At 35.8% G+C, this 27,456-nt stretch overlaps 1 protein-coding gene across 9 annotated transcripts in view; it reads right to left on the bottom strand.

The window, feature by feature from the left end:
- The window catches only part of COP1 (COP1 E3 ubiquitin ligase), a 279,328-nt gene that overhangs the window by 57,954 nt on the left and 193,918 nt on the right, over positions 1-27,456 (bottom strand). For 7 of the 9 annotated variants that reach the window (XR_006961642.1, XM_047076961.1, XM_047076962.1 and 4 more), the window contains one exon: positions 2,575-2,692. The exons of 1 other annotated variant lie outside the window; for it this stretch is intronic. Coding sequence is in view for 7 of the 8 variants with exons in the window: in XM_047076961.1 (XP_046932917.1) it covers positions 2,575-2,692 (118 nt within the window). In the remaining variant the exon portion in view is untranslated. Of the gene's footprint in view, positions 1-2,574; positions 2,693-21,473; positions 21,562-27,456 lie in introns of those variants that run through there. One more of the 9 variants, XM_047076960.1, reaches the window with a different exon arrangement.

Below are 27,456 nucleotides of genomic sequence, written 5' to 3'. Positions count from 1 at the left end.
ACATTATTGAATTAGATGAATTCTATCAGATGTGAAAAGTAAATTCATTTCAAAGGCTTTCAGTAGTCCCTGGGCATGTAGGAAGTGCTTACTAATAAACATCATCAATACCATCATACCACAATCATCAAATAACAAAGTTCCACTGGGAATTGTGCTTAATTTTAGGGATACAATCTGTGCCACTTGGTTTACTTTTCAACTGCTGAACTGTATTGGTATACTAAATTTAAACTACTTTGACAGTTAGTTGTACCTAAGGGGTGCAATGGTATGAATAACTGGGATAGTCTATATAAAGTAATTCATTTACTGAAATTATATACAAATGCAGTTATTTACCAAAAAATAATCGCATATAAAAATCACTGGTGGGGCACCTGGGTGGCTCAGTCGGTTAAGTGTCTGATTTTGGTCCAGGTCGTGATCTCATAGTTTGTGAGTTTGAGCCCCACATCGGGCTCTGTGACAGCTCAGAGCCTGGAGCCTGCTTTGGATTCTGTGTCTCCCTTGTTCTCTGCCCCTCCCCACTTGCACTCTGTGTCTCTCAAAAATAAATAAACATTAAACAAATTAAAAAAAAAAAAAAAGATCGCTGGTAATCCTATCATACAGAGACCTATCATACAGTCTTAGAACTTGAATAAAATACCATGTTTTTTCTCTTTCTGTAACACGAATCCAATCATACCATACACATTATGTTTTAAATTGCTTATCCCTCATTCAAGAATTTGCTTTATAATTTTTCTGTAAAATAAATACACTTTGATATCTGTTAATGACTACATAATAAATTATGTTTTCTCTTACTGTAACATTCACAGAATAGGGCACCATGCTGAAAGTTTTACATTTATTACTTCATTTAAGGACACACAATGTAATTTCTGTAATTAGCTCCATTTTAGAGATGAGACAACTGAGAATGAGAAGGCTAAGGATATTTTCAAGATACCATATATAGCTAGTAAACAACAGAGCCAAGATAGAAACTGTGTTATTGCAGAAGCCAAACTCTGGCTCTTTAAATACTCCTCTATTGCTTCTCATCATTTTCCCAATAGAAATTTATATTGTTTTAAATGTGGTTTTTTGCTCGACAATGTTGCATTAAATATTTCTTTATGTGTATATATATTTTCATTGGCCAAGAATTCAGAGGTTGCAGCAATATGTATATTTTAGTATTACTTTTTAATATTTCCAAATACACTTGTAGATAAACTTATTCTAAAAACTTCTAAACCCTAAATATGTTCAAGAAAAAAAAAATCAGGACTTATAAAACCTAAGAAGGACAAGAGATTGGTGAAAATTACAAACAACAAATCCACATTAATTAGGTCGACTAAAACTTCCCAATTTAGACAAATAAGATACATGTATTTCAGTTAGCTGAAATCCAACTCATTTAACACTTATAAATCAAAACTGAAGAAAAATACTTCTGCCATATAATGTACTATCCACATTTGAACCTGAATAAAACTTTAGTTATTTACTGCCCATTACTACTCCTAAAGATGGGATATATTTTGACTGGTTAACACTAATTTAGGTTTGTGAACGAATTACCCTATGTTACCTTCCCTTAAAACTCAGTTCTCACTTTTTCCCCCTTGTTTGTAACTCTGTTCAAATTACCTTGCTAAGTCAACTCAAATTACCAACTTCTTACCAAGAGTAACTAGTATAGAGGTAGATGAGGAGGGAGGTACCAAGTGTTTAATACCAAGGCACTGTCATTAATAATCTCCTAAGATTAAAAATTAGAAAGCAAGGAAAAAAAAAAACTAACTGAAAATAAGAAAACAAGGTGTCAGTAAGCATGAAAAGAAATAATAGATATGAAAAAGAGAAATTAAGAAAGTATTACTAGGCTAATATAAAATAAAGAGAGCTACGCAATGGATAACAGAAAGAAGGTGCTGCCTTTGTTAGAAGAGATTTCTCAGTGATATTTTAGCAACTGAGATTTACTTATCTGGTTGACCTCTTGTTAACCTTCAAACAAAATAAAAGCTTACATTATAATTCTCTACTGCAGAAGGCTTCTCAAAGGATATTTGTCAAATATAAGCAGCCATACTTAAGTTACTTTCAAAACATATTTAAAACTCACCATGAAACCATAGGGACATCAAGTAATATAGAATCAACCAAATATTACTTAAAACCAAAAACAATACTACTGTACTGCAATGCAGATAAATATACAACAACATGTTAATTGATGTTAATAAATAAAACGTTTCTCATTCTATCCCATCAACTATGTTGTTTTTCTCTTAAGGAGAAGTGTGGCTGAAATTCAATCTGAAGTTCAAATGTTGAAAGGGGGGTTGCATTAAAAACTAACATCATCGGGATTTTATTCATAAATACCCTATAAAAGTGAGCAATACAAACCAGAATATACATGTATTTTAATTCTACAATAAAAAAATCTATTTATGAAAAAGTGCATATAGCACAGTGTCGCTCTTTACAGATACCCACAGTGACATTATAAAACTGGTAAATGATGATAGAGCTCTGTGTTAAGTTCAACCTCAGAAGAGTAATACTCACGCAGAGACAATTTCCTCACCACTCACAAACTTTGCATAAGACACTGCTTTTCGGTGTCCTTTGAATACCATGATTGGCTGTTTAGTGTTACGAAGATCATAGTAGTGGACACAGTGATCTAAAACAAATAAAGTAAAACAAAAGAAAAAGAAAAATGTAGTAAATGGAGAATGGAAAGCAAAGCGAAACTTAGCTGCTTTTGGTGTCTTTCATCAAATGTTTCAGGAATAATACTAAACTTGTAACAGCAGTAAACTAGGTGTTATGACTCATTTTTAAAGACCAGGAAGATACAGTGGGTTTTCTGTTTTGGATCTAGGAAAATATGGTTGCATAAAACAGTATATACACATATGCCAACATCAGCCTGACAGGGAGTTCCACTGTTATTTCCAGTGATCCTGGCTCTAGAATCAGAGTATTAAGGCTTCAAAGTAACTGAAAAATTTTTAAATGTATCCTCACATTTCAGATGACCTTATTTTAAAAAGATAATGTAACATTATAGGCTTCTGGTTAAAGATAATAATGCTATCTAATTTTATTTCTCACATTTGCTTTTGAGAAAATACTTCACTGAGACACATTTTACATATAATAAAACCAACTCACTGTAAGTATACAGATCAATGATTTTTAGTAACTTTACCCAGTGGTGTGAGCATCTCCATAAATCAGTTTTAGAACATCTTCCTCATCCTAGTAAGATCCCTCATGCCCATTTATCACCCATTGCCCTAGGCAATCAGTATTATCTTTCTCTAAAAATTTATCTTTTCTGGATATTCTATACACATGGAGTCCAACGATACACGGCTTCTATGTATGGCTTCTTACGCTTCATATAATGTTCTTGAAGTTCATCCATGTTTTAACATATGTCAACAGTTCATTCCTTTTTTTTTTTTAATTCTTATTATTTTTGAATAAGAGCGAGACTGCGTTAGCAGGGAAGGGGCAGAGAGAGAGAGAGTGGGAGACAGAGAATCCCAAGCAAGTTCCACTGTCAGCACAGAGCCCAATGTGGGGCTTGAACTCACAATTGACAGATCATGACTTGGGCTAAAACCAAGAGTTGGACCCTTTAACTGACTGAGCCACCGAGCCACCCAGGCATCCCAACAATTCATTCCTTTTTATTGCTGAATAGTATCCATTGTATGGATACACCACATTTTGTGTACCCACTCACCAGTTGAAGGATATTTGTTTCCACTTTTTGCCTATGGAAATTAATGCTGCTATGAACAATCACATTCAAGTCTTTGTGAGAACATGTGTTTGGGTCCCATGTATATACCTAGAAGTGTAATTACTGTGCCACATGACAGTTTTATGTTTTTTTAAGAAACTAACAAACTGTTGACTTTACCACGTTACATTCATAGAACCAACATATGACGGTTTGTTTCTTTACATGAGTTCTTTGAAAATTCTGGATACAACTCTTATAAAACAAAAGTTTTAACAAAGGAACTCTGTTGCTTGCCTTTTTAATGTTCTTAACAGTGTATTTTGAAGCACAGAAACTTTGAATTTTGGTAAGGGCCGATTTATCTTTTTTTTTCTTATAAACCCATAAAACACTTTAATCCAAGGTCTTAAAGATTTTCCCTCCATTTTTTCCTTTTTTTAAAGTGTATTTAACTCTAAAAGAGAGGGCAAGAGCCTGAGTAGGGGAGAGGCAGAGAATCCCAAGCAGACTTGCCACTAGCAGTGTGAAGCATGACACGGGGCTCGAACCCGCGAACCATAGTATCATGACCTGAGCCAAATAAAGAGTCAGACATTTAACAGACTGAGCAACTCAGGAGCCCCTCTATTTTTTTTTCTAAGTTTGTTTTAGGTCTTACATGTATGGTTTTTTTTTTTTTAAGTTTATTTTTCTGTATGGTATGAAGGAGAAGTCAAAGTTCATCATTTTGCATGTGGATGGAGATGCATCCAGTTGTCCCTGCATGATCTGAGAACTAACTTCTCTAATGAACTACTTTAATACCCTTGTTGAAAACGAACTGACATCTGGATTCATAATTCTAATCAACTGATCTACATATATGTTACCTTCTGCCAGCACAACAAAGTCTTGTATAACTGTAGCCTTTATTTAAAAATTTTTAAATATTTTATTTTTGAGAGAGAGAGAGACCGAGCACGAGTAGGGGAGGGGCACAGAGAGAAGGAGACATAGAATTCAAAGCAGGCGCCAGGCTCCAAGCTGTCAGCACAGAGCCTGACGCAGGGTTTGAACCCACAAACTGTGAGATCATGACCTGAGCTGAAATCGTACGCTTAACCGACTAAGCCACTCAGATGCCCTGTTTTTTGTGTTTTTTTTAAGATTAAAAAAAAAATCTTTTTAATTTTATTCTGAGAGAGAGAAAGAGAGAGAGAGAGAGAGAGAGAGAGAGAGAGAGAGATACACATGTAAGCCAGGGAGGGGCAGAGAGAAGAAGAAAGAAATCCCAAGCAGGCTCCACACTGTCAGCACAGAGAGCAACACAGGTCTCGAACCCATGAACTATGAGATGATGACCTGAGCTGAAACCAAGAATGGGACGCTTAACTGACTGAGCTACCCAGGCACCCCTAGGAATTTATTTATTTTTATTTACTCATTTATTTTTTTTAAATTTGCATCCAACTTAGTTCGCATACAGCACAATGATTTCAGGAGTAGAATCCAGTAACTCATCCCCTTCATATAACACCCAGTGCTCATCCCAACAAGTGTCCTCTTTAATGCCCCCTTGCCCATTTAGCCCAACCCCTACCCACAACCCCTCCAGCAACCCTGTTTGTTTTCTATATTGAAGAGTCTCTTATGTTTTGTCCCCTTCCCTGTTTTTCTATTATTTTTACTTCCCTTCCCTTGTGTTCATCTGTTTTGTATCTTAAATTCTACATATGAGTGGAGTCATATGATATGTCTTTCTCTGACTAATTTCACTTAGCGTAAGACCCTCTAGTTCCATCCATGTAGTTGCAAATGGCAAGATTTCATTCTTTTTAATTGCCGAGTAATACTCCATCATATACATATACCACATCTTCTTTATCCACTCATCCGTCGATGGACATTTGGGCTCTTTCCATACTCTGGCTATTGTTGATAGCGCTGCTATAAACATTGGGGTGCATGTGTCCTTTCGAAACAGCACACGTGTATCCCTTAGATAAATACCTAGTAGTGCAATTGCTGGGTCGTAGGGTAGTTCTATTTTTAGTTTTTTGAGCAATCTCCCTAGTGTTTTCCAGAGTGGCTGCACCAGTTTGCACTCCCACCAACAGTGCAAAAGAGTTCCGCTTTCTCCACATCCTCGTCAACGTGTGTTATTACTCAAGTTGTTAATTTTAGCCATTCTGCCAGGTGTGAGATGGTATCTCATTGTGGCTTTGATTTGTATTTCCCTGGTGATAAGTGACATTGAGCATCATTTTTCATGTATCTGTTAGCCATGTGGATGTTTCTTTGGAAAAGTGTCTATTCATGTCTTTTGCCCATTTCTTGGATTATTTGTTTTTTTGGTATTGAGTTTGATAAGTTCTTTATAGATTTTGGATACTAACCCTTTATCTGTTATGTCATTTGCAACTATCTTCTCCCATTCTGTCGGTTGCCTTTTAGTTTTGCTGATTGTTTCCTTCACTGTGCAGAAGCTTTTTATTTTGAGGAGGTCCCAATAGTTCACTTTTGCTTTTATTTCCCTTGCCTCTGGAGACGTGTTGAGTAAGAATTTCCTGTGGTCGAAGTCAAAGAGGCTTCGCTGCTTTCTCCTCTAGGATTTTGATGGCTTCTTGTCTTACATTTAGGTCTTTCATCCAATTTGAGTTTATTTTTGTGTATGGTATAAAAAAGTGATCCAGGTGCATTCTTCTGCATGTCGCTATCCATTTTTCCCAACACCATTTGCTAAAGAGACTGTCTTTTTTTCCATTGGATATTCTTTCCTGCTTTGTCAAAGATTAGTTGGACATATGTTTGTGGGTCCATTTCTGGGTTCTCTATTCTGTTCCATTGATCTATGTGTCTGTTTTTGAAACAGTACCATACTGTCTTGATGACTACAGTTTTGTTATACATCTTGAAGTCCAGAATTGTGATGCCTTCAGCTTTGGTTTTCTTTTTCAGTATTGTTTTGGCTATTTGGGGTCTTTTCTGGATCCACAAAAAACTTAACACTGTTTGTTCTAGCTCTCGAAGATTTTGTTTTTACATAATTTCTACACTCAATGTGAGACTCGGATTTACAACACCAAGATCAAGAGTCTCATTCCTGACTGTGCCAGCCAGATGCTCCATAACTGCAGCTTTAGAATTCTGAAATTCAGTAGAAACAGTCCTCCAACTTTGTTCTTTTATAAAATTGTCCTGGTAATTTCTGTCCTTTAGCATTTCCATATAAATTTTAGGATCGGTTTATCATTTCTTGGGGAAAAAAGCCTGCTGAAAGTTTTACAGTGACTGAGTTGAATCTATAGGTCAATTTCAGGAGAATTACCATCTTAACAATATTAATGCATCCAATCTATGGACACAATGCATCTGCATTTATCTTAATTTTCCTCAGCAGACTTTTGTAATGTTCAGTGTATAAGACCTGCACTGACTTTATTAAATTTATTCCTTAAGTATTTTATTCTTTTTGATGTTATTCTGAACAGAATCATGTTGTTATTTTTGGATTATACATTGTTCATGCACAGAAAGACTATTTTTTATACTGATATTTTATTCGGTGGCCCAGCTAACAATTATCAGTTCTAATCCTTTTTCTTTTTTTTTTTTTTTTTGTAAGATTCCTCAAAATTTTCTACATATGGGATGATGTCACTGCAAATAAAGACAGTTTAATGTTTTCTTTCAGATCAGGACATCTTTTATTTCTATTCTTCCCTGGCAGTATTAGCTAGAATCTCCAGTACAGTGTTGAACCACAAAGGCAAAAAAGTGAAATCCTTGCCTTGTTCCTAATTGTAGGGGAAAGCATTCAGTCTTTCACTAGTAACTGTGACTTTCACTTGTGGTTCTTCACAGAAACCCTCTGTCAGATTGACAAAGTTTCCCGCTATTTGTTTAAGAGTTTTAATTATCAATGGGTATGGAATTTTGTCAAATGCCTTTTCTGTCTTTATTGGGATGATTGTGTGGTTTTAGCTCTTTATTCTATTAATGTAGTCTATTACATTAATTGATTTTTGGATGTTGAATAAATCTGGTACTCCTGGTATAAATCTCACACTGACATAGTGTATAATCTTTTAAATATGCCATTGAATTTGGTTTGCATGTATTTTATTCAGGGAATTTGCATCTGTGTTCTTGAACAATATTGGTCTGTTTTTCTATTCGTGTGTATTTTGGGCTTCTGGTTTTGAAAAGTCTTCAGGGAACAACTTGTGAAGTACTAGTATAATTTCTTACCGTTTGATAAAATTTACAAGTGAAGTGATCTGGGTCTCTGCTTTTCTTTGCAGGAAGGTTATTAGTTACTAACTCAATTTCTTTCCTTTTCATATGTCTATTCAAATTTTCTACTGCCCCTGAGCCAATTTTCATAATATGTGATGTTCTAGAATATTTTCACTTCATCTATGTTATTAACTTGGCATACAGTTATTCCTAGTATTCTGCTGTAAACCTTTTACTATCTGAGAGGTCAGCGATAATCTCCCTTCTTTAAATCTTAATTTTAGTGACCTTTTTTTCTTAGTCTACCTAAAGGTTTGCCAATTTTGTGTTGCTCTTTTCAAACAACCAACTTTTACCCATTTACTCTCCTTTTTCTCCTGTTAACTATTTCATTATTTCCACCCTATTATTTTCTTCCTTCTGCTCATCTTTGGCTTGGTTTGCTATTTTATCCTAGATTTTTATGGTGAGAGCTTAGATTATTAAGATCTTTCTCATTTTTAATATAAACACTTGAAGACAGACATTTCTTCTAAGCACTGCTTCAGCCACTAGCACAGATTATGATGTATGTTTTCATTTTCATATACATTCACTTCAAAATACTTTCTAATTTCCCTCACAAGTTCCTCTTTGACTGACGGGTTATTCAGAAATTTCCAAATATTTGTGGATTTCACTAAGGTCAATTTCTAACTAAGTTCCATTTTAGCCAGAGAACATGATTTTGACTATTTTGAATTTATATGAAATTTAAAATTTATTCACATTACATGACCTAATATATGATCTATCCTGGAGAACGGTCCATGTTTGCTCGAAAAGAATGTACACTCATTCTGTTGTTGAGTGGAACGAGTTACACGTGGGACTGTCAGGTCACGCTGCTACTGCCATGCAAGTATTCCGCGTACCAGCTGCTTTTCTGTCCAGTTGTTTCATCAATTATTGACAGTAGAGTCCTTAAGTCTCCAACTACTTTTGGTGAATCGTCTATTTCTCCCTCCAATTCTACAAATTATAGTTTCATGCATTTCAAAATAGTTTGTGAATATCTGTATTTATAATTGCTGTATCTTGCTGAATTAATCCATTTATCATTATACAATGGCTTTCTTTGTTTCCAGCACCAATTTTTACTTACAGTCTGTTTTGTCTGATTTAAATACAGCCATCTCAGCTTCTTCTTGGTTACCATTTGCATGCTACATCTTTTTTTATCTTTTTACTTTCAATGTATTTGTCTTTGAATCTAAAGTGTATCTTATAGACGGTACACAGTTGGTTCCCGTATTTTTTTTTCATCCATTCTGCCAATCTCTGTAGCATGGAGTGTTTAATCCACTTACATTTAACATAATTATTTATATTATAAGATTCATACCTGCAATTGTACTTTTTGTTTCTCCTACATCTTTTTTGTTTCTACATTTCGCCCCTGGCCTTTTTTGTGTTAGAGCTGTTCTCCAGGATAACACTTGTGTTCTTCTGTTGCTGTTTTTCTTATTATATTTCTTAGAAGCTATTTTCATTGTGGTTTTCTGGGGATTATAGATTATAATTAGCATGTGAATTTAAGAAAATTTAATTCAGATCATCACTAATTAATTTTAATATTATGGGGAAATTTTGCTCAAATATAGCTCTTCCTCTCACTTTTCCACCCCATCCTCTGAGCTATATGGACATACATACTAACTACATCGTTTTAGGGTACAAGCCCACGAACACAATTTTAGAACTCCTGTTTTACTCAGTTGTCTTTTAAATCAGTCAGAATTATTACCAAAAATACATTTTAAACTATCTTCACCTAGTGTTTTTTATTACTCTATATGGATTTTCATTTCTACCTCATATCCTTTCCTTTCAGCCTGAAGGCCTGTCTGTAGTGTGTCTTGAACGGTAGGCATGCTAGAAAAGAATTTGCTCAGTTTATGTTTATCTCTGAATGTCTTAAATTCTTTGTTTTTTTCATGGATTTGTTTGCTGGATATTAAATTCTTTTGACAATCTTCCTTTCAGCATTTAGAATATATTACACTGCCTTCTAGCTTTCATGGTTTCTGATGAGAAACTGCTAATCTTACTGAGGATCTCTTTTATGTGAATTGCTTTTCTGTCGCTGTTTTCCAAGATTCTCTCCCTACCTTTGGCTTTCAATAGTTTGAACTTGAGGTGTTTAGGTATGCATGTCATTCATTGAGTTTATCCTACATTGAGCTCACTGAACCTCGTGGGTGTGTAAACTGATGTTTTTCATACAGTTTAGGAAGATTTTGGCCACTTTTTTCCTTAAATATTTTTCCATCCCTTTCTCTATTCCCTTATTTTCTGAGAGTCTGTTTATGTTGGCATGCTTAACGGTGTCTCGCAGGTTTCCAATCCTCTATTCATTTTTCTCCATTCTTAGACTGGATAATCACTACTGACCTAACTCCAAGTTCACTGATTCTTCTGCCAGATCAAATTTGCTTAGGAGTCCCTCTAGTGAATTTTTCATTTCTGTTATTATACTTTTCAACTACAGTATTTCTATTTGTTTTTTTACTCTTTTTCTTAATACTCTCTATTTGGTGAGACATACTTTTTAAATTTCTCTTTCATTCCTTAATTGTGGTTTAATTCATTGAATGCTTTTATTAACAGCTGCTTGCAAGTCTCTAAGTGAAAGCCCAACATCTGTGATAGTTTCTACTAACTTTTCCTGTTTTGCATATGCCATAGTTTTTTGGGTTTTTTTTGATAAAAAGTAGACATTTTAAATAATAAAATATAACTCTGGAACCAGTTCCTATCTCCCTCTCCTGGGACTTTTGTTGGTGTTGTTGCCACGTATTGGTCTAGAGACTTTTGCAGAAGTGACTCTAGTCTGTAAATCCCTGCTGTATGGAACCACTTAAGTCTCACTTGGTTCCTTTTGTTTGTTTGTTTTAATGTTTATTTATTTTTGAGAGAGAGAGAGAGAGAGAGAGAGAGAGAGAGAGAACGAGAGAGCATGAGTGGGGGAGGAGCAGAGAGAGAGGGAGACATAGAATCTAAAGTAGGCTCCAGGCTCTGAGCTGTCAGCACAGAACCCGACACAGGGCTGGAACTCACAAGCTGTGAGATCATGACCTGAGCCAAAGTTGGACATTTAATCAACTGAGCCACCCAACTACCCCAAACTTGGTTTTCTTTTTCAAAAATTTTGTTTTGTGTTTTTTTTAACCTAGCTGAGTGAAGGTTGTTCTTAGGTCAGTATCACTGAGTAATCACAAAATTTTCTTAAATGTTTTGAGCTAGTACATCTACTACCCTTTGCCAAGGGCACCTGTGTATTAGGGCATCCTTTCAAAGCTCAGGCAACTTATAAATCTCTGTTGGTCTTCACAGGTAAGCAACTGGAGCCCTCTCCAATTTTTCCTGGATAATTACACTGCCCTGACAACCATTCTACATCCCAGGAACACATTAGAGCTTTTTCAAAAGCCCCTGTGGCTGTTTTGTTGCCCACATCTTCCTTTTAAATTTCTGACTCAACTGTTTGTCCCATTTGGTATCACAGCTTAGACAACTGTGATACTACATCTGAGTGTTTTCAACAAGACCTTGGGTATAAGTCTATTCCCATGGAGCCTCTGAGTCAGGTCAAACAGAAAAACATCCCGTGAATGTGGCTCTCTCCAGTGAGTTCTAAGTCAGGTCAGATAGTGGGGCTTTCTGAGAAGCTCCTGAACCAATTTTTTTCCCAATACTGGCTACAAGGCTGCTGGTTTTCAAGGATTATATACCACAGAGTTAGCTTATTTTTTATACATTTGCCTGTATTTCTGTTGCTTATATGGAAGCGTATTCCTGCATTTTGTTTTCTGTTTACTATTGTAATTGCATTAAGTAATCACCTCAAATGACAGCAATCAGCTTATACTGTGGAGGTATAAATGTATAGCTGCAATCTGGCAAGTGCTAAAGTAAAAATGGGGGGAAAAGTCCTGTTTCAAGGGCTGTGCTCAGGTTAAATGTATCAGTTACAAAGATTAAACTTCTCTTTTGCACTAATAAGTCAAAATGGAAAAACATTTCTATAAAATAAGGCTTTGAGGGGCGCCTGGGTGGCGCAGTCGGTTAGGCGTCCGACTTCAGCCAGGTCACGATCTCACGGTCTGTGAGTTCGAGCCCCGCGTCAGGCTCTGGGCTGATGGCTCAGAGCCTGGAGCCTGTTTCCGATTCTGTGTCTCCCTCTCTCTCTGCCCCTCCCCCGTTCATGCTGTGTCTCTCTCTGTCCCAAAAATAAATAAACGTTGAAAAAAAAAAAAATTAAAATAAGGCTTTGACTTCTGGTTATCTTATCAATTGAAAATAATCTATTATAAAATAGCACAGTACAGTATAAAAATACTATCTTATTTTCAGGTTACTAAAAAACAAAAGGAGTAGGTAATATATTAAAAATGTAGGGATATAAGTAAAGGTTAAATTATCTCACTGTGTACTGCAAAAAGACTGTACAGTAGCTGGGTAAGAAAAGTAGTATAGAGACTAAGTATAAAATGGGCAACGTTCCTACAGACTTGGCAATCTCAAAAGAAACTGTGCTACAATACTCAGAACCAGCTTACTATGTGCAGTGGTGATTTATTTTCAGCAAAACATATACTACTGCAAAAAAAAACAACAACACCATATACTACTCCATCAATTATTGTTATTATGTCATCATGCTGCTATTGTCTTTTTTCAGTTTTATATTTTTACTGTACTTAACTAGTATTTGATTGGACTATAAGTTGCTTAAGAGCTAGGAACATAAGAAAGTGATCCGTAGTTTTATACTTGTACATATACTTTAGTAACATTATGATAAAAATAGTTTATATCAGAGGGGAGAAGTCCTCAGTAATTTTCTTTTACAAAGCGAAATCCTTTCTGAAGTGTCACCGTAAGTTTTAAAAATATTCTTAATAATTTCAGGATTTAGCATATGATCACATTTCTATGTCTTTTGTTTCCCCCAAACTTACTTTGAAAATTTTCAAACCTGCAGAAAAGTTGGAAGAGCGATAAACTGAACAACTTTGTACTTTTCAATCTAGACTCACCAAATGTAAATATTGTTACCTTATTTGCTTTATCCTTTCCTCTACAAATAAACAGACTCTTTTTCTTCCCCATGAACCATTTGTTAAATAAGTTTCAAACATCAGGATATTTTACCTATAAAAACATCAGCACCTACCTTCTACAAACAAGAAGAATTTCGACAATACCATTATGTCATATTCAAGAAAGAGTGACAAGAATACAATTTAATACATTCTATATTCAAATATCCCAGCTGTTTTAAAGAAACAAAATCCCGAGTAGCTACTTATTTATTTAATTTTGTTCAGGGGTCACTCACTATATTCAATTTCTATGCCTCTTTGTTGTTTTCTGTATAACAACTTCCTAACACTGTTATTTTTGAGCATCTCAAGTAGTTGTTTTGCAGACAGTTCCACATTCTGAATTTGTCTGAATATTTTCTCACCATTATGTTCATGTTAAATATTTTTGACAAGAATACTATAAAGATTATGTTCCTTCCTACTGCATCACATGGCATATAATGTTGGTACCAACGGTATGGCAAAATTTGATTTCTCAGTTAAATGCCCCCATGGCCTTGTCAATGTAAAGAAAATTTGTTTCTTTTATTTGAACCAAATTATGCTACATACACAACCATTAAGAGGAATACCAACAGAGAATAATTTCCAGTAAAATTAGTAACTTTCCTGTAGGGATACCACAAATAAAGTGTTTCACTGTTAACAAGGTAATCATTATTAATATGCTAAAATTATAGGATGAAAATAAACTCTTTGGAATACTGTAGAAATATCTTATTGAACTTAATATTTAATGAAGAGTTTATTACCTTTACTAAAGTAACAATAAAACAACTGTAACTGAGAAGTTAAAGTTTTTAAGTGTAGTTTATGACACAGCCATGCTAGACTGTGTTCCAAAAAGGAAGCATACACAGGAAACGGGTTCAGTCCATAAACAAAATGGCCAGTGGGAAATCAAACTCAATTTTAAAAATCCTGAATTCTATTTTCAGGTTTCCCAGATACTTGTGAGCTTATAAAACTTTTCAGTGTCCTAGCTTTTGGATGTCACCATGATGGGGCTGGGGTCAGAAAGTAAGCTGAAGAAATAAAGTTTTCCTTAGGCAGGGCAAATAACTTCTGAGTATTTTAAAATACGCAGGTCCAGGGGTGCTGGGCTGGCTCAGTCAGTAGAGCACATGACTATTGATCTCAGGGTTGTGAGTTTGAGCCCCATGGAGAGGGCAGAATTTAATTTTTTTAAAAAAAGTAAAAGAAAATGATAATACATAGGTCCACTAGTTACTGATATTTACCTCATAGAGATAACATTACTGATTTTAAAAACAATAATTACATGATTTGTTACTGCCTTTAAGCCTTCATGGATATCCTAAAATACAATGTTAGAGATCTGAAAGAAAGCTAGTCTTTGGAAAGAGAAGGATCAAACAAGTATAAGTTACATAATACAAATGCATATGAAATACTGTGGAAGCATTTTTTTTTTTTTTAAGTTTATTTTTGACAGAGACAGAATGTGAGCATGAGCTGGGAAGGGGCAGAGAGAGAGGGAGACACAGAATCTGAAGCAGGCTCCAGGCTCCAAGCTGTCAGCACAGAGCCCGACGTGGGGCCCGAACTCATGAACTGTGATATCATGACCTGTGCCAAAGTCGGACACTTAACCGACTGAGCCACCCAGGTGCCCCTGGAAGCATTTCTTTTTAACACCCACTCTGGATTGGTTGTTAGATCTTGTTCATCATTTGAGAAAGAATCAATCAGCAACTGTCATTGCTTATTCTTTACCAAATACAATCGGCTCGGGTTCCAGCCTAAATAAAACCTCAGACATAGTAAATTTAGCGCAGTATTAGTTAGCCTTTATGAAATACCCCTCTAATTCTTACCAATCTGCAAAAGATATACAAGTAATTGTGAGCAATATTGTCACAAAAATAGTACTTATCTTATCTGTATATTAGATACTTACTTATCTGTATATTAGATTAAGCCACAATCATCAAATAGTAGTTAAAAACAAACAAAAACAACTTCCAATTCCATATGTGAAACACTTGGAAGTCACTTTATCTTAATACCAAATAAAAGGTGAACAGATTAAAACATCAACAACTCTTTCTGGATTCCTAAGAGAGGCGACAGCTGTACTCAAGATTGAAGAGACAGGTCAATGAATGAATTAATGAATAATGAATAAGCCCTGACTCGTGAGGGGAAACTGTCATAGAAAACAGTGTCTGGATAAAAATCTGATCTGTAACTGATGAACTGCTAGAGGCTCAGTGTGAACAAGTCTGAGAGTTAAAGACTCCAGGGAGACCCACTCATAGACGTCCTCCACAATTTTGTTAGATTTATTTCCCAGAGCTTGATCAAGTTCACAGAGTATCTTTAGAGTAGCAAAAATACTCTGTATGATGCTATAATGATGAATTCATGTCATTATACATTTGTCCAAATCCACAGAATGGACAACACCAAGAATGAAGCTTAAGCTAATCAATGGACTTTGGGTGATTATGATGTGTCATTGTGGGTTCAATAATGTTACAACTGTACCTGTCTGGAAAGGGATGTTGAGAATGAGGGAAGGTATGCATGCGTGGGAGTAGGAGATATATGGGGAAATGTCTGCATCTTCCTCTCAATTTGCTGTGAACCTTAAACTGCTCTAAAAAAAAAAAAATAGTATTTTAAAAAGTCTCAGTTATACATATTTTCCCTAAACATTGGTTTAAAAAATCTCAGTTACAAAAAAAAGTAGCAGAAACATTTATATGGAAGTCCTCCTTTGCCTAACTTATTTGAAACCCCAAGATACAAAATAGATTAAAGTAGAGCTGCTCTGATTACAGCCCAAGTAGGAACAGGAACCCTTTTTATACTAAGCCTCTTTTCTCCCTATCTGCCTGGCCTTCCTTTCCACCACTCGACTCCTGAAGAAACTCAAGAAATATAATTCAAGGGGCACCTAGGTGGCTCAGTCTCTTGGTTTCAGCTCAGGTCATGATCTCACAGTTCCTGGGTTCAAGTCCGGCATCAGGCTCCGGGACAACAGTGTGGAGCCTGCCTCGGATTCTCTCTCTCTCCCTCTCTCTATGCCCTCCCCGCTCTCAAAATAAACAAACTTAAAAATGAAAAAAAAAATTTAAAAAGAAAGAAGTAATTTGAAATGAAATTACTGTATTGATGAATATGAAAAAAAATATTTTTAGTTTTCCATACTGTTCTTCCCTACCCCCCCTCCCCAGGGAGACAGTATATTAATGAATTCCAAAGCTCACAGGTAAACAAAAACTTCTACCCCTCCCCCCAAATCCAACTCAAAATATCAAAAATAATAGAAAAAAGGTTTAACATTTGTATTTATTTGAATTTATCTGAAAATATATACATAACATATAAGTTGCGGAATATAGTTTTATTATCTTACTGCAATAAAGATTAGAGGTAAACATAAACCACACAACCTAAAATATTCAGAGCTTCTAAGATATTAAATAAGCACAAACTGTAGGCAAAAATTCCTGATCTCACAGTTTGTCTGCTTAGTTTCTATATAATAAAATGTGAATTACTAGGGAAATTTAAAGACCTATTTTCCTCTTGGCAATATATTTTTTTTAATGTTTATTTATTTTTGAGACAGAGACAGAGCATGAACGGGGGAGGGTCAGAGAGAGAGAGAGAGAGAGGGAGACACAGAATCTGAAACAGGCTCCAGGCTCTGAGATGTCAGCACAGAGCCCGACGTGGGGTTTGAACCCATGAACCGCGAGATCATGACCTGAGCCAAAGTCGGACGCTTAACCGACTGAGCCACCCAGGCGCCCCATCGGCAATATTTTTAAAAGTCAGAATTTTATAAAGTCGTTCAAACATCAAAAATCTAAATCTAGAGGCAATGTCATCCAAATCTTGAAGTCTCAATTTTAGAAATATAATATCTGGCATGTCCACACTAGAAACAAAGCGCTGAAATCCATAACTCAAAATGCAGTACATAATTATTTGCTCAACTTGGCCCCGTTTGCTAAGTTTACACAGCCAAACTAAGCAGCTGCAAAAGTATCTGAACATTGATTTTGTGAGAATTAATTTGTTCAGTCTTCACTGATGAGCTTTACTTCAATCTCTTTTCACACACTTTTGCTTTACAAAGTCAAAAAGCAAATAATGCTAATAATGACTAATGAATATCAGAGACACTTAATTTTTTTTCATTACTAGAAAGGCATTATTAAAACAACTCCTGTCCATCACTCAGAGCCCAGGCTACGACAAAGCTTCTGGAGATTCCTCCATTTAGATAGGCGAATAGACAGGCAATTACAACATTCTAGGCAGGTCCACACCACCCTTTCCCTTCCCACTAACTCTTTGATATCTAGGTCCCTGAGGCCAGCAACTTTCTATCACTACCATTAATTAACCAGGCAATGTGACTTCAGCTCACATGCTCAGTTCTCTGGTTTTAATCCTCTGCTCTTTCTAACCCTTTGTGATTTTAATACTTTACAAGCTCTGCATCTAAAATAATATTTTACATATTTTATCTAAAATGTTTGTTGACAGAGGATTTTCAGTTTATTTTGTCTATCATATTGTTAGAATCAGAACTCCCTTCTGAGTTACCTTATTACTTTCTTTGACATAGCCATTTGAGGCAAGATTTCAAAATAAAAAACTGATTAACCCTCAACTCAGGTCAAGTAAGTAATTTTCTGGTGTGTTTCACAACTGTCCCTCCATTTCCAGTGGCACTTTCATCTGACCCAGGGTGCATAGAGATTTGTATTTTAAACAATGTGCCAGAATTATTAAGTCTTTGTATAGTAGTAATATAATAAATTAGTTTTTCAATCATACTCTTGCATGGAGTCTAAAATGGAGAATTTAAGTGTAAAAGATAATGCAGATTTGGGGCTCAGTCTATTTAATTACCTCTTTATGCTATTTAAAAAAAAATCAAAATATATCCTATTATCTCAATAACAGTTCACAAGAAAGATTTATTTTTCTTTTACTGGACAGATCTGAGCCTTGTGTTTTTTAAATGATGTTAAAACAGAGACTTAATATTTTAATGCTGTTATGTTCACTAGACAACAAAGCTTTCTTACTGGGACACATAAAAGGCCTACATCTACATTTCCAAATTCTTGTTTCACCAATTCAGAAATTTGTCAATATCTTTTTATTTTTTATTTGAGAGGGAAAGCACGCATGCGTGCGTGTGTGTGAAGGGGGAGGGGCAGAGAGAGAGAGAGAAAGAGAGAAGGGGGGCGGAGGGAAGGAGGGAATCCCAAGCAGGTTCCGTGCTGTCAGCACAGAGCCCAACGCAGAGCTCTATCCCACAAACCGTGAGATCATGACATGAGCTGTAATCAAGAGTTAGATGCTTAACCAACTGAGTCACCCAGGCACCCCTGTAAATGTCTTTAGTATAGTTACTACAGTCCCAGGGGAAGGGAAAGGAGAAGGAGTAGACGTAAAACTGCTGAGGAATAATCTCAAGACACCAATGCTTGGTCTCCTCTCTGAAGATTATAATTTGGTAGGTTTGAGACAGAAACCGGATAAAATTTTTCAGTTTCTCAGATTTTAAAAGCTATTGTTCTAATGCTATTTTTCACAATATATTGTAATTTATTTGCTTGTCTATCTTATCTAACGAGCTGTGACATCAGGAAAAGTAGGATTATTTTTTATTTTTGTATGCACAGTAACAAGTATATTTTTTAAATGTGTTTCTGAAGTTAATAAATGAATGCTATAACTCTAATGAAAAGAATTCCAGGCACTCTGGTAAGTGTGACAGAGGGGAAAAAAAAATTTTTTTTTTTTTTTTTTTTTTTTTTAGAACGGTTACAAGGTCAAGCTCCTCTAAATAATCAGTACGTACTTTCCTTCTAGGTTCTGAGAAACCTTTAGATACATATTTCACGTTGTAGAAGTAGATCTGTAAGTAGAACTGCAGAGTGCAAAGTCCACTGAGTATATGTGCTTATGCTGGTATCACACCAGTCTACTAAGGATCCAGGGTGTAACTAACTAAGTATCACTTAACTGCAATCTCACGGATGTTTCATACGACCAAAGCTTCCCAAGGCTGACGCTCCCATTCCATGTGTCTCCCAACAAGCTTTTATTCAGAATCCAGTATTCCAGAGTTATATCAAGTGGCTGGTTTCGTTTTTATTTTTTGCAATTTAGATCTGGTGCAGATCCATCTTTTTGTATCCATTCCTCCATCATCCACCTGCCTGTACAAGTAGGGTTAACATCTTCTATCCATCAGGCGCTGAGTTACCTAAACCAGCTTTTGGTTATTTGGAAAAAAAATCTTTGTCTTCACTTGTGAAAGATTTTTTGGCTGGATATAGAACTTTGGGTTAAATTTCTTTTAGCACTTTATTTTTATTTAAGAGAGCGAGTGAATATATGTGCAAGTGGGGGAGGCACAGAGAGACAGAGAGGGAGAGAGAGAATCTTAAGTGGGCCCCACACCCAGCATGTAACCCCAACCCAGGGCTCGATCTCACCACTGTGAGATCTTGACCTGAGCCAAAATCAAGAATCGGACGCCCAACTGCTGAGCTACCCAGGTGACCCTCTTCTAGCACTTTAAATGTGTCAGTGGCGCCACTGGTTTTTGGCCTGTATAGTTCATGATGAGAAGTCTGCTATAATTTTTATATTCCACTTTCTATATTTCTTTCATTCTGACTACCTTCAAGAATTCACTTTGTTTTCAGTATTTTGGCTATGACTTAACTAGGCATTTTGGGTCCATTTTTTATTTTATCCTCTTTGAGGTTCTGTGAGTTTCTGGTATCTGTGATTTGTTATCTTTCATCAGTCTTGGAAAACTTTTGGTCTTTATCTCTTCAATTTTTTTTTCCTTTTCTCTCCTACTTCTACAATGCCAAATACAAGTGTGTTTTATTATCCAACAAATCTTGGATACTGTGTTGTTTTTCCCTCCCACTCTTTTCTTGACGTTTCATTTTGGGTAATTTTTATTGACCTACTTTCAAGTTTATTTAGATTTTTCTTAGATTATATCCAATCTGCTAATGAGCACATCTAAGAAGTCCTCATTGTTAATATCAAGGTTTATATTTTAGTATTTCCATTTCACTTTTTAAAAATACTTTCCATCTCTCAACTGAAAACTCTTCATCTTTTCAAGTATATTGTCTACCTTTCCTGCTAGATCCTTTAACATAATAATCAGTTATTTAAAAATTTCTGTCTCATATCCTAACATCTGGGTCATCCATAAATCTATGGATTTCTTCTGAGTTTTGGTAACAGAATGCTTACTCTTACTTGTCTGTATGTCACATACTTTTTTTATTAAACAGAAGAGATCATATACAGAACAGTAGATACTGAAATAAATGGTACTTCTGCTTGGAAATAAATATACCTCTTTTTGTGTAAGGCCATTCATGTAAGGGGATCAATCAATCTAGTCAGTGGTTCAACAGCATTTCAGTTTCAGTTGTTAAGCTGGCCATTAAGTGTACCACAGGCCATTAAGTGTACCACAGGCTTCAAATCTTTCCAGTCATGAGCTATCATCACCTTGTGCTTAGTGTGGATCCTGGTCGAAAGAAATTTTTCTCTGTATTCCTGTTCTACTCTTACCTTTTTATCAGTTCCTGCAGGTCAGCCTAAGAGAGAATCTTTCTCCATGCTCTTCTCCCTCCCACAGTGGCAGAAGGGTCTTAACTTGTTCCTTTTGTTTTATTTGGTTGTTTTTATTTATTTTTTTTGCTTTTTGTAGTAGGATTCCATTTGGAGCAGGGGATCTCAGTTCTTCTGGTCCATCATGAGTCTTAGGAAGAGTTCATATGCCTGAGCTTCCAATGTGGGGTCTTCTTAGCATTCCAAGCCCCCGCCATCATGGCAGCCAAATTCTACATATATCTTGTGCATGTTTTAGGCAAGAGAGAGTTTCATGCCACTTCATCAGTGGTAGTAGATCTCTGCTTTGCACTGATGCAGGATACTGGGGTCAAGAAGTTTTCCTCGTTCACTTCCAGTAGCTTAAAGTTTCTGCTCCATATGAGAAGAGGATTCGGAGAAATGGGTGATGTCTTGTGCTGGCCTTTCGGTAGGGACTGATCACTTTGTGAACTCCTGCATGCCTGAGGTAGGCTATTGCCCTCACCCATTCTTTCTTGTTAGAAGCCAGTGGAGTGACATGGAGAAGAGCATATGAGTAAGTGGGCACTCCCCTTTTGTTTCGGGCTTCCAGTTATTCTACACAGATATGCCAACCCACACGTGGCCTTTAAGAATGCATTAAAATTTTAGCTCATTTCTTCTTACCAGCTTCTATGGTGGCTACTTCTTCCTCTTGTGGTCTGCAATTGGTGAATAGTTCATGTGTCCCATCCTTCCTTGGAGGGGCTTGTCATTCCTTGGAATTCAGTTCCCATGCCTTGTGACCTCAGCTCTCTGACAGGGGTCAAGAAAAGTTATAATTTTGTAGCTCATACAGCTTTTTCTATTTTCAAGATGAGAGTAACATTTTCTGGTGGTTTTCTATATACAAAGCAGAACTCCCAAAGTGCCTATCGACAGCATTTTCTTATCATATTTATGAAACACACATTCTAAATTCTTGCATGCTTACAAAAAAACTACACTGGTCCTGCCTGGTGTAGTGTTTGTTTTCACTCACACCAGTCTACGATAGTAACAGCTCAATCTTTCCTTGTTCACACTGCAGCAGCACTTTTAAAGTATCCTGGCTAGAAAATTTTAACATATATACTGACAAACTTGGCCTCACAGTCAGTTGGTTGTCACACTGACATCAGTATCACTATATAGCCAGTTAGATACAAAGTCTGATAAAATGACTAAGGAAAAGAATAAATACAAGGTATAAATATAAGAATAATTTCTAAGTTTATGGAAGGTGAAAACAGTATTTTCTCAGCAAAATCTCAGATATTTTTATTGGATTAGTAATCTGAAAAAGGCCTTTACCTAGGTTTCCTGGCATGGTTAAGAACGGACAGGGAGAGTTAGCAAGAACTACAGTGAGCTGGTGGTGATGAAAATAAATCACAAAATATGTGTGAAGTGAGAGGAAGAGACATAAACATGGGTTTGAGAGCGACCGGTAAGTGCAGAATGACAGGCAGGACTAGAGAAAAAAAGAAAAGAAAGGAAAGGAAGAAGAAGAAGAGGAGGAGACGAAGAGGGACCTGACAGAAGAGGGGAAGGAGGGAGGTAAGGAAGAGTGAAGGCAAAGAGAATATAAGAGAGAGAAAGAGAAGGGAGAAGAGAGAGGAGGAAGAGAAGAGAGAAAAAAAGGAAGGAAAAAGTTGAGAGAGTAAAAGAGAGCGCTAGAGAAAGAGAGAGCACGAGCAAGCATGAACACATAAAAAAAGAAGTTTCTGAGATGCTCAACTTCTTTCTATCCACAGATGGTTCTATTATAGTAGACAAGTCCAGGTTTCCAGATTCCTGTATGAACGTAAGAAAAAAATCCCAGATCTCACCAAAACTCCTTTCTTCAGGTCATGAAAACATATTTCCTTCCAATAAAAAATATTTTGTTTTTTCATTGAACATTGTACAATAACTCACTTAAAAATTAATCTGCCAAATAAAGCACTTACCTAGCACCTAATTTCTGACCAGTAACAACCATTCATTGACTCTCTACCATCTAGAACTATCCACTCCCATCATCTCCCCAATTAACCAGGTAGACTCACAGACTTCTACTTTTTGCTTAAAAGAATACTGTAAAACTACAGCCTCATAAATTTTAAGTCAGTGTCTAAAAGTTCTCATCACATATTTAAATATTTGCAAGAGTTGTCATTTATAATATATTTATGTGGTGACATTTTAAAATATAAATTTAGTGTACCTAATGAAATCTAAATACCACAGTGATTTGATGTTCAACATCATCCTTTAAAAAATACATGAATAAGCTATTCTTTAATAATGGAAAACTTTACATACTCTTTTCCTTGAATTTACATAGACATTCTCCTTGCAAAGTAAAATTTATCCAACTGATTTCATGCTTTTTATACTATCTTACTTATTCTCTCTTCTCTGGAAAAAAAAGTGAACATTAACCTCATTTCCTGTGACCAAAATGCTCTAACTGTAAGAAATTCTTTCCATATGAATTATCATTAAAATTATTATTTGCACACAATTGATAAATAATACAACACACTTTGACAACTGTATTATTAAACAAAAGTAACATTTTATTGGAAATGTATATTTTCAAAACGGGGTTGTGGCATCCCCTCTCCCTGTGCCCTCTGTCCCCATTTTGTTCTGGTAACTGTAAATAAATATTATACACTCTTAGAATTCTATTCTTATTGTCCAGCATTAATTCTATTCCTCAGGCTCATTTATTTCTATAGATACGTCATAGAAATGGAAATTTTTCTCAATTTTTTAAATCCCAAATTTATGCCAAAAATCTCATAGTAATCTATCGTCAAAAAAAACCTTTTAATGATTTATTATTTTGATTAGACCATCCTTCAATTTTACTGAATGCAAAATTTATAACCTTGTTACTTGGTAATTAAGAGTAACTGAAAATCACAATTTCTGCAAAACACTCAAATGCTTTTACCAGTATCAAATCAAATATACAGGACCCTAATCCTTTATCCCAAGTAGTTGGAGCAGATAAGTTTTACAATACTGAATTTTTCTGATTTTGACAGGAAATATGCTTCATATTATGTACCACTCCCATTAAGGTTTATGTCAGCATCCTGTAATCAAATATATTACTATTACTGCTGGAAAACTTACGAAAAATTATACTAAGGTGTGTGTGTGTGTGTGTGTGTGTATCTGCTCTAGATATGATGTCATCAAATGAGCAATGAATTTTTGGTATTCAAAGCTTTCTGGATTTTCACACTGCAGATATTGGGAGTGTGGATCAGTATTAATTATACCTGTTATTGTGGTGCCTGGGTGGCTCAGTCAGTTAAGCGTCTGACTCTTGATTTCCGCTCAGGTCATGATCTCACAGTTCATGAGTTTGAGCCCCACATAGAGCTCCTGGATGCCAGTGCAGAGCCTGCTTGGGATTCTCTCTCTCTCCCCGTCTCTCTCTGCCCCTTCCCCACTCTCGCACGCATGTGTGTGTGTGCACGCTCATCCGCTCTCAAAACTAAAAAAAAATTACACCTGTTATTGCCATAGTCTCAGAAAGGTTGCAAAAACTCCAAATACTGCAATTTTAATATAGCTTAGCCTACAAAGTGTTTTGGGTGCACTATTTCGCTTTGTGCTTTTGTGTTATTTTATGACTTAAATGTATTTTTGTCAAAACCTGACAGGGTAGATTTAGTTTGTCAGCTTACATATTAAAAACAACTAGATTTATTCTGCCAGATTATCTTTTTGAATTCAAATTGAAGTGTTAATATGCATCCCTGTAATACCACACTGTTTTTCTGAATTCTGATGCTATGACAGATAAATGGATAAACAGGGTGCAAAGTTTACTGCCCAAAGGAATAAGAAGGTCCACATTCAAAACCTGGTGCTAATAAGCTCTCAGCTTTGCTTCCCCCAGTGATACTTAAGAATAAGGAACAATGCATACTTTTCTACTTCCATTGCTGCACTCAACCAACATCTAAAGTAAAAGCACTATAACACAGTATAGAATATACTTTCTTTAATGCCATGTTTCACTCTTAGTAGAAATATCTATAAGAGGGGCGCCTGGGTGGCGCAGTCGGTTAAGCGTCCGACTTCAGCCAGGTCACGATCTCGCGGTCCGTGAGTTCGAGCCCCGCGTCGGGCTCTGGGCTGATGGCTCGGAGCCTGGAGCCTGTTTCCGATTCTGTGTCTCCCTCTCTCTCTGCCCCTCCCCCGTTCATGCTCTGTCTCTCTCTGTCCCAAAAATAAATAAACGTTGAAAAAAGGAATTAAAAAAAAAAAAAAAAAAAAAAAAAAAAGAAATATCTATAAGAGAAAAAATGATAGAAAGTTACTCTAATAATGACATTTTGAATCATCCCTTTGATAATCCTGAGGTTTTTACAGCCTGGAACAATGTACCATATTACAATTCATGAGGATGTGACATATGCTTTTCCCTTGGAAAACAGGAAAAAAGCTATCGTAAAAGTTGAAGTCAAAAGGACAACAGGCATGACACCTCACATGTCAATGTCAGGCATATCAACTGGCACATGAAATTCGGGGATCTAAAACTGAATCTTCTTAAATCTGTTAAGTTTCTACACACATTTGAAATACTTCCAGTGTTCCATCAGGATGTTCTTACTCCAGTTTGAAAGCTTCTGTTTCACATTACATACCAAGTATTTAAGTGCATCTTTCCACACATGAAGATTTTTTTAAAGCATGTGTATAAAGGTACTACAGTGATTTATGTTGATTTTTCCTGTACTTTCAGACAAGTGGAAGCCAGTGAAGGTAATACAATAGGCTACATGTATACTGCCACTCTATATGTAATGATTTTTTATAGACAGAAGATGGTTAGAGCCTTGATAATTATGTAAAAGGCCTTTATTCCCTCGATACCATACAACTTCATAGAAAGTGTATTAATCAGCCACTGCCACAGAACTGCTGTGTAATAAATATTCCAGAATGCAGTAGCATAAAACCTTCATTTATTCTCAACAAATGAGGGATAGCTTAGAGTTGGCTGATTTCAGTTCAGCTTGTTTGTGTGTCTGGAGGTTGAACGATTTGGCTGGGTTAATAAGCAGGTACTGCTCCAACTGTCTTCCCCCGCCACCCCACCCTCCTCCCGCCCCTGGACCAGCAGCTGGCTTGAGCATGTTCTCCTCATGGTAATGGCAAAGGGGCCAAGGCAAGTCACTGGTCAAACACAGAGTCAAGGGTGGGTGTTTCCCACAGCAGAAAGCACTATTTTATGGCAAAGCACATAGATACAGGGAGGGGTGAAGAATTGAGACCATTAATGCAATTTACTATCAACATTAAAATCTAAAACCTATCTTTCAGTATCGTACAATAGCTTAATATTGATTAAAAGAAGACTAATTAATTTGGCTCTGTTGTTAAAATTAGTAGAATCTATAATGTGGTTTATACACCTTAAAATTAATTCAGAACCACTAATGGAAGAAGTATTAACAGGTGCTAGCACTGTATTTATGCACTGAAGGTAACAAAAAGATGAGATAATCATCAATCAATGGAAAGAAAGCTGGCTTAGACAAGCTTTCAAGCTCCTGGCTTATAATACTGACATGGCAATCTATACCTTGTATTTTAAGCTAGGGGTAGGGGGAATCTGGTCACATGTGATTTAATTCAATTTAGCCCATTAAGATAATATTTTAAACACAGTGTCTAAGAAATACCTGTAACTCAGATAGATACTAGTGGCTAAATTTTATATTTTCTGCAGCGGCCCTTTATAATACACAGTATCTTCTTAGATCTTCATTCTAATTTTCTCAAGAAATAATCTGTAAATTATGATTCATCACTCTCCTGTGTTAAGTATATTTAAAAAAATCTAACCTTGCAAACAACATGAAAACAGCAAATAAATGTTTAAATTCAGAAAAAGGATTTCAATTTTCTAACATGAGTTTTCCAAAATATTTAAGGTATTGCATATGACCAATTTTCAATAATCTGTAATATATAATAGTAAGCCACACTTAGAAGTCAATTTTTTAAAACCTCAATGAGGAAAAACACATTTTCTGGAACCCTTTCAGTAAATCACATAACAGGATGTAAAAACCTTCCTCCCCTATCAAATCCATATTTGAATACGCAATGGTAATCTTGTTTTACTCTGGCATTGGGCTTATTCAAATAATTTCCTTAAATATAACTCATGCTAACTGTAGGTGCTTACAAAAAAAAAAACATAAATGATATAGCTCAATCTAAAACCTTAGTGAACCACTGGGAATGAAAACAACAAAAACTGAATTGTTTTGATGAAGTCTCAATCTTTCACAAAGAAAAACTTGCGAGAGACTAGTGTATCTGTTCACTTATAGCTGCCAAAACATCAGTCAACTTTAAGAAGTTTCCATGGAAATATCTTAAAAGTCACCAAGAAAAGAAACTATTTAATGGTACTTTCTATAAATGTCTATATGCTAAATTTTTTACATTGTTTGAATTAGTTTACATTTTTTACAACTTTTTAAAAAACTTTCTTTGTGACTTGGAAAAATAGCCTGCATACAGAAGAGTCTATACAACATATGTGAAGTTTCAACCTCGTAACTAGTAAACTGGTTACAAATACAAACATTCCCAAATTTTAAAAGCCTCCTGTACATCATATTTCTTCTCCATCTGACAGGT

The sequence above is a fragment of the Lynx rufus genome, unplaced genomic scaffold, assembly GCF_022079265.1.
Source record: "Lynx rufus isolate CCGP_SWC_20201006 ecotype Redwood Valley unplaced genomic scaffold, mLynRuf1.p SCAF_15, whole genome shotgun sequence".
Classification (NCBI taxonomy): domain Eukaryota; kingdom Metazoa; phylum Chordata; class Mammalia; order Carnivora; family Felidae; genus Lynx; species Lynx rufus.
Note: the sequence above shows the minus strand (reverse complement) of the source record. Positions and strands in the feature narration are given on the sequence as shown.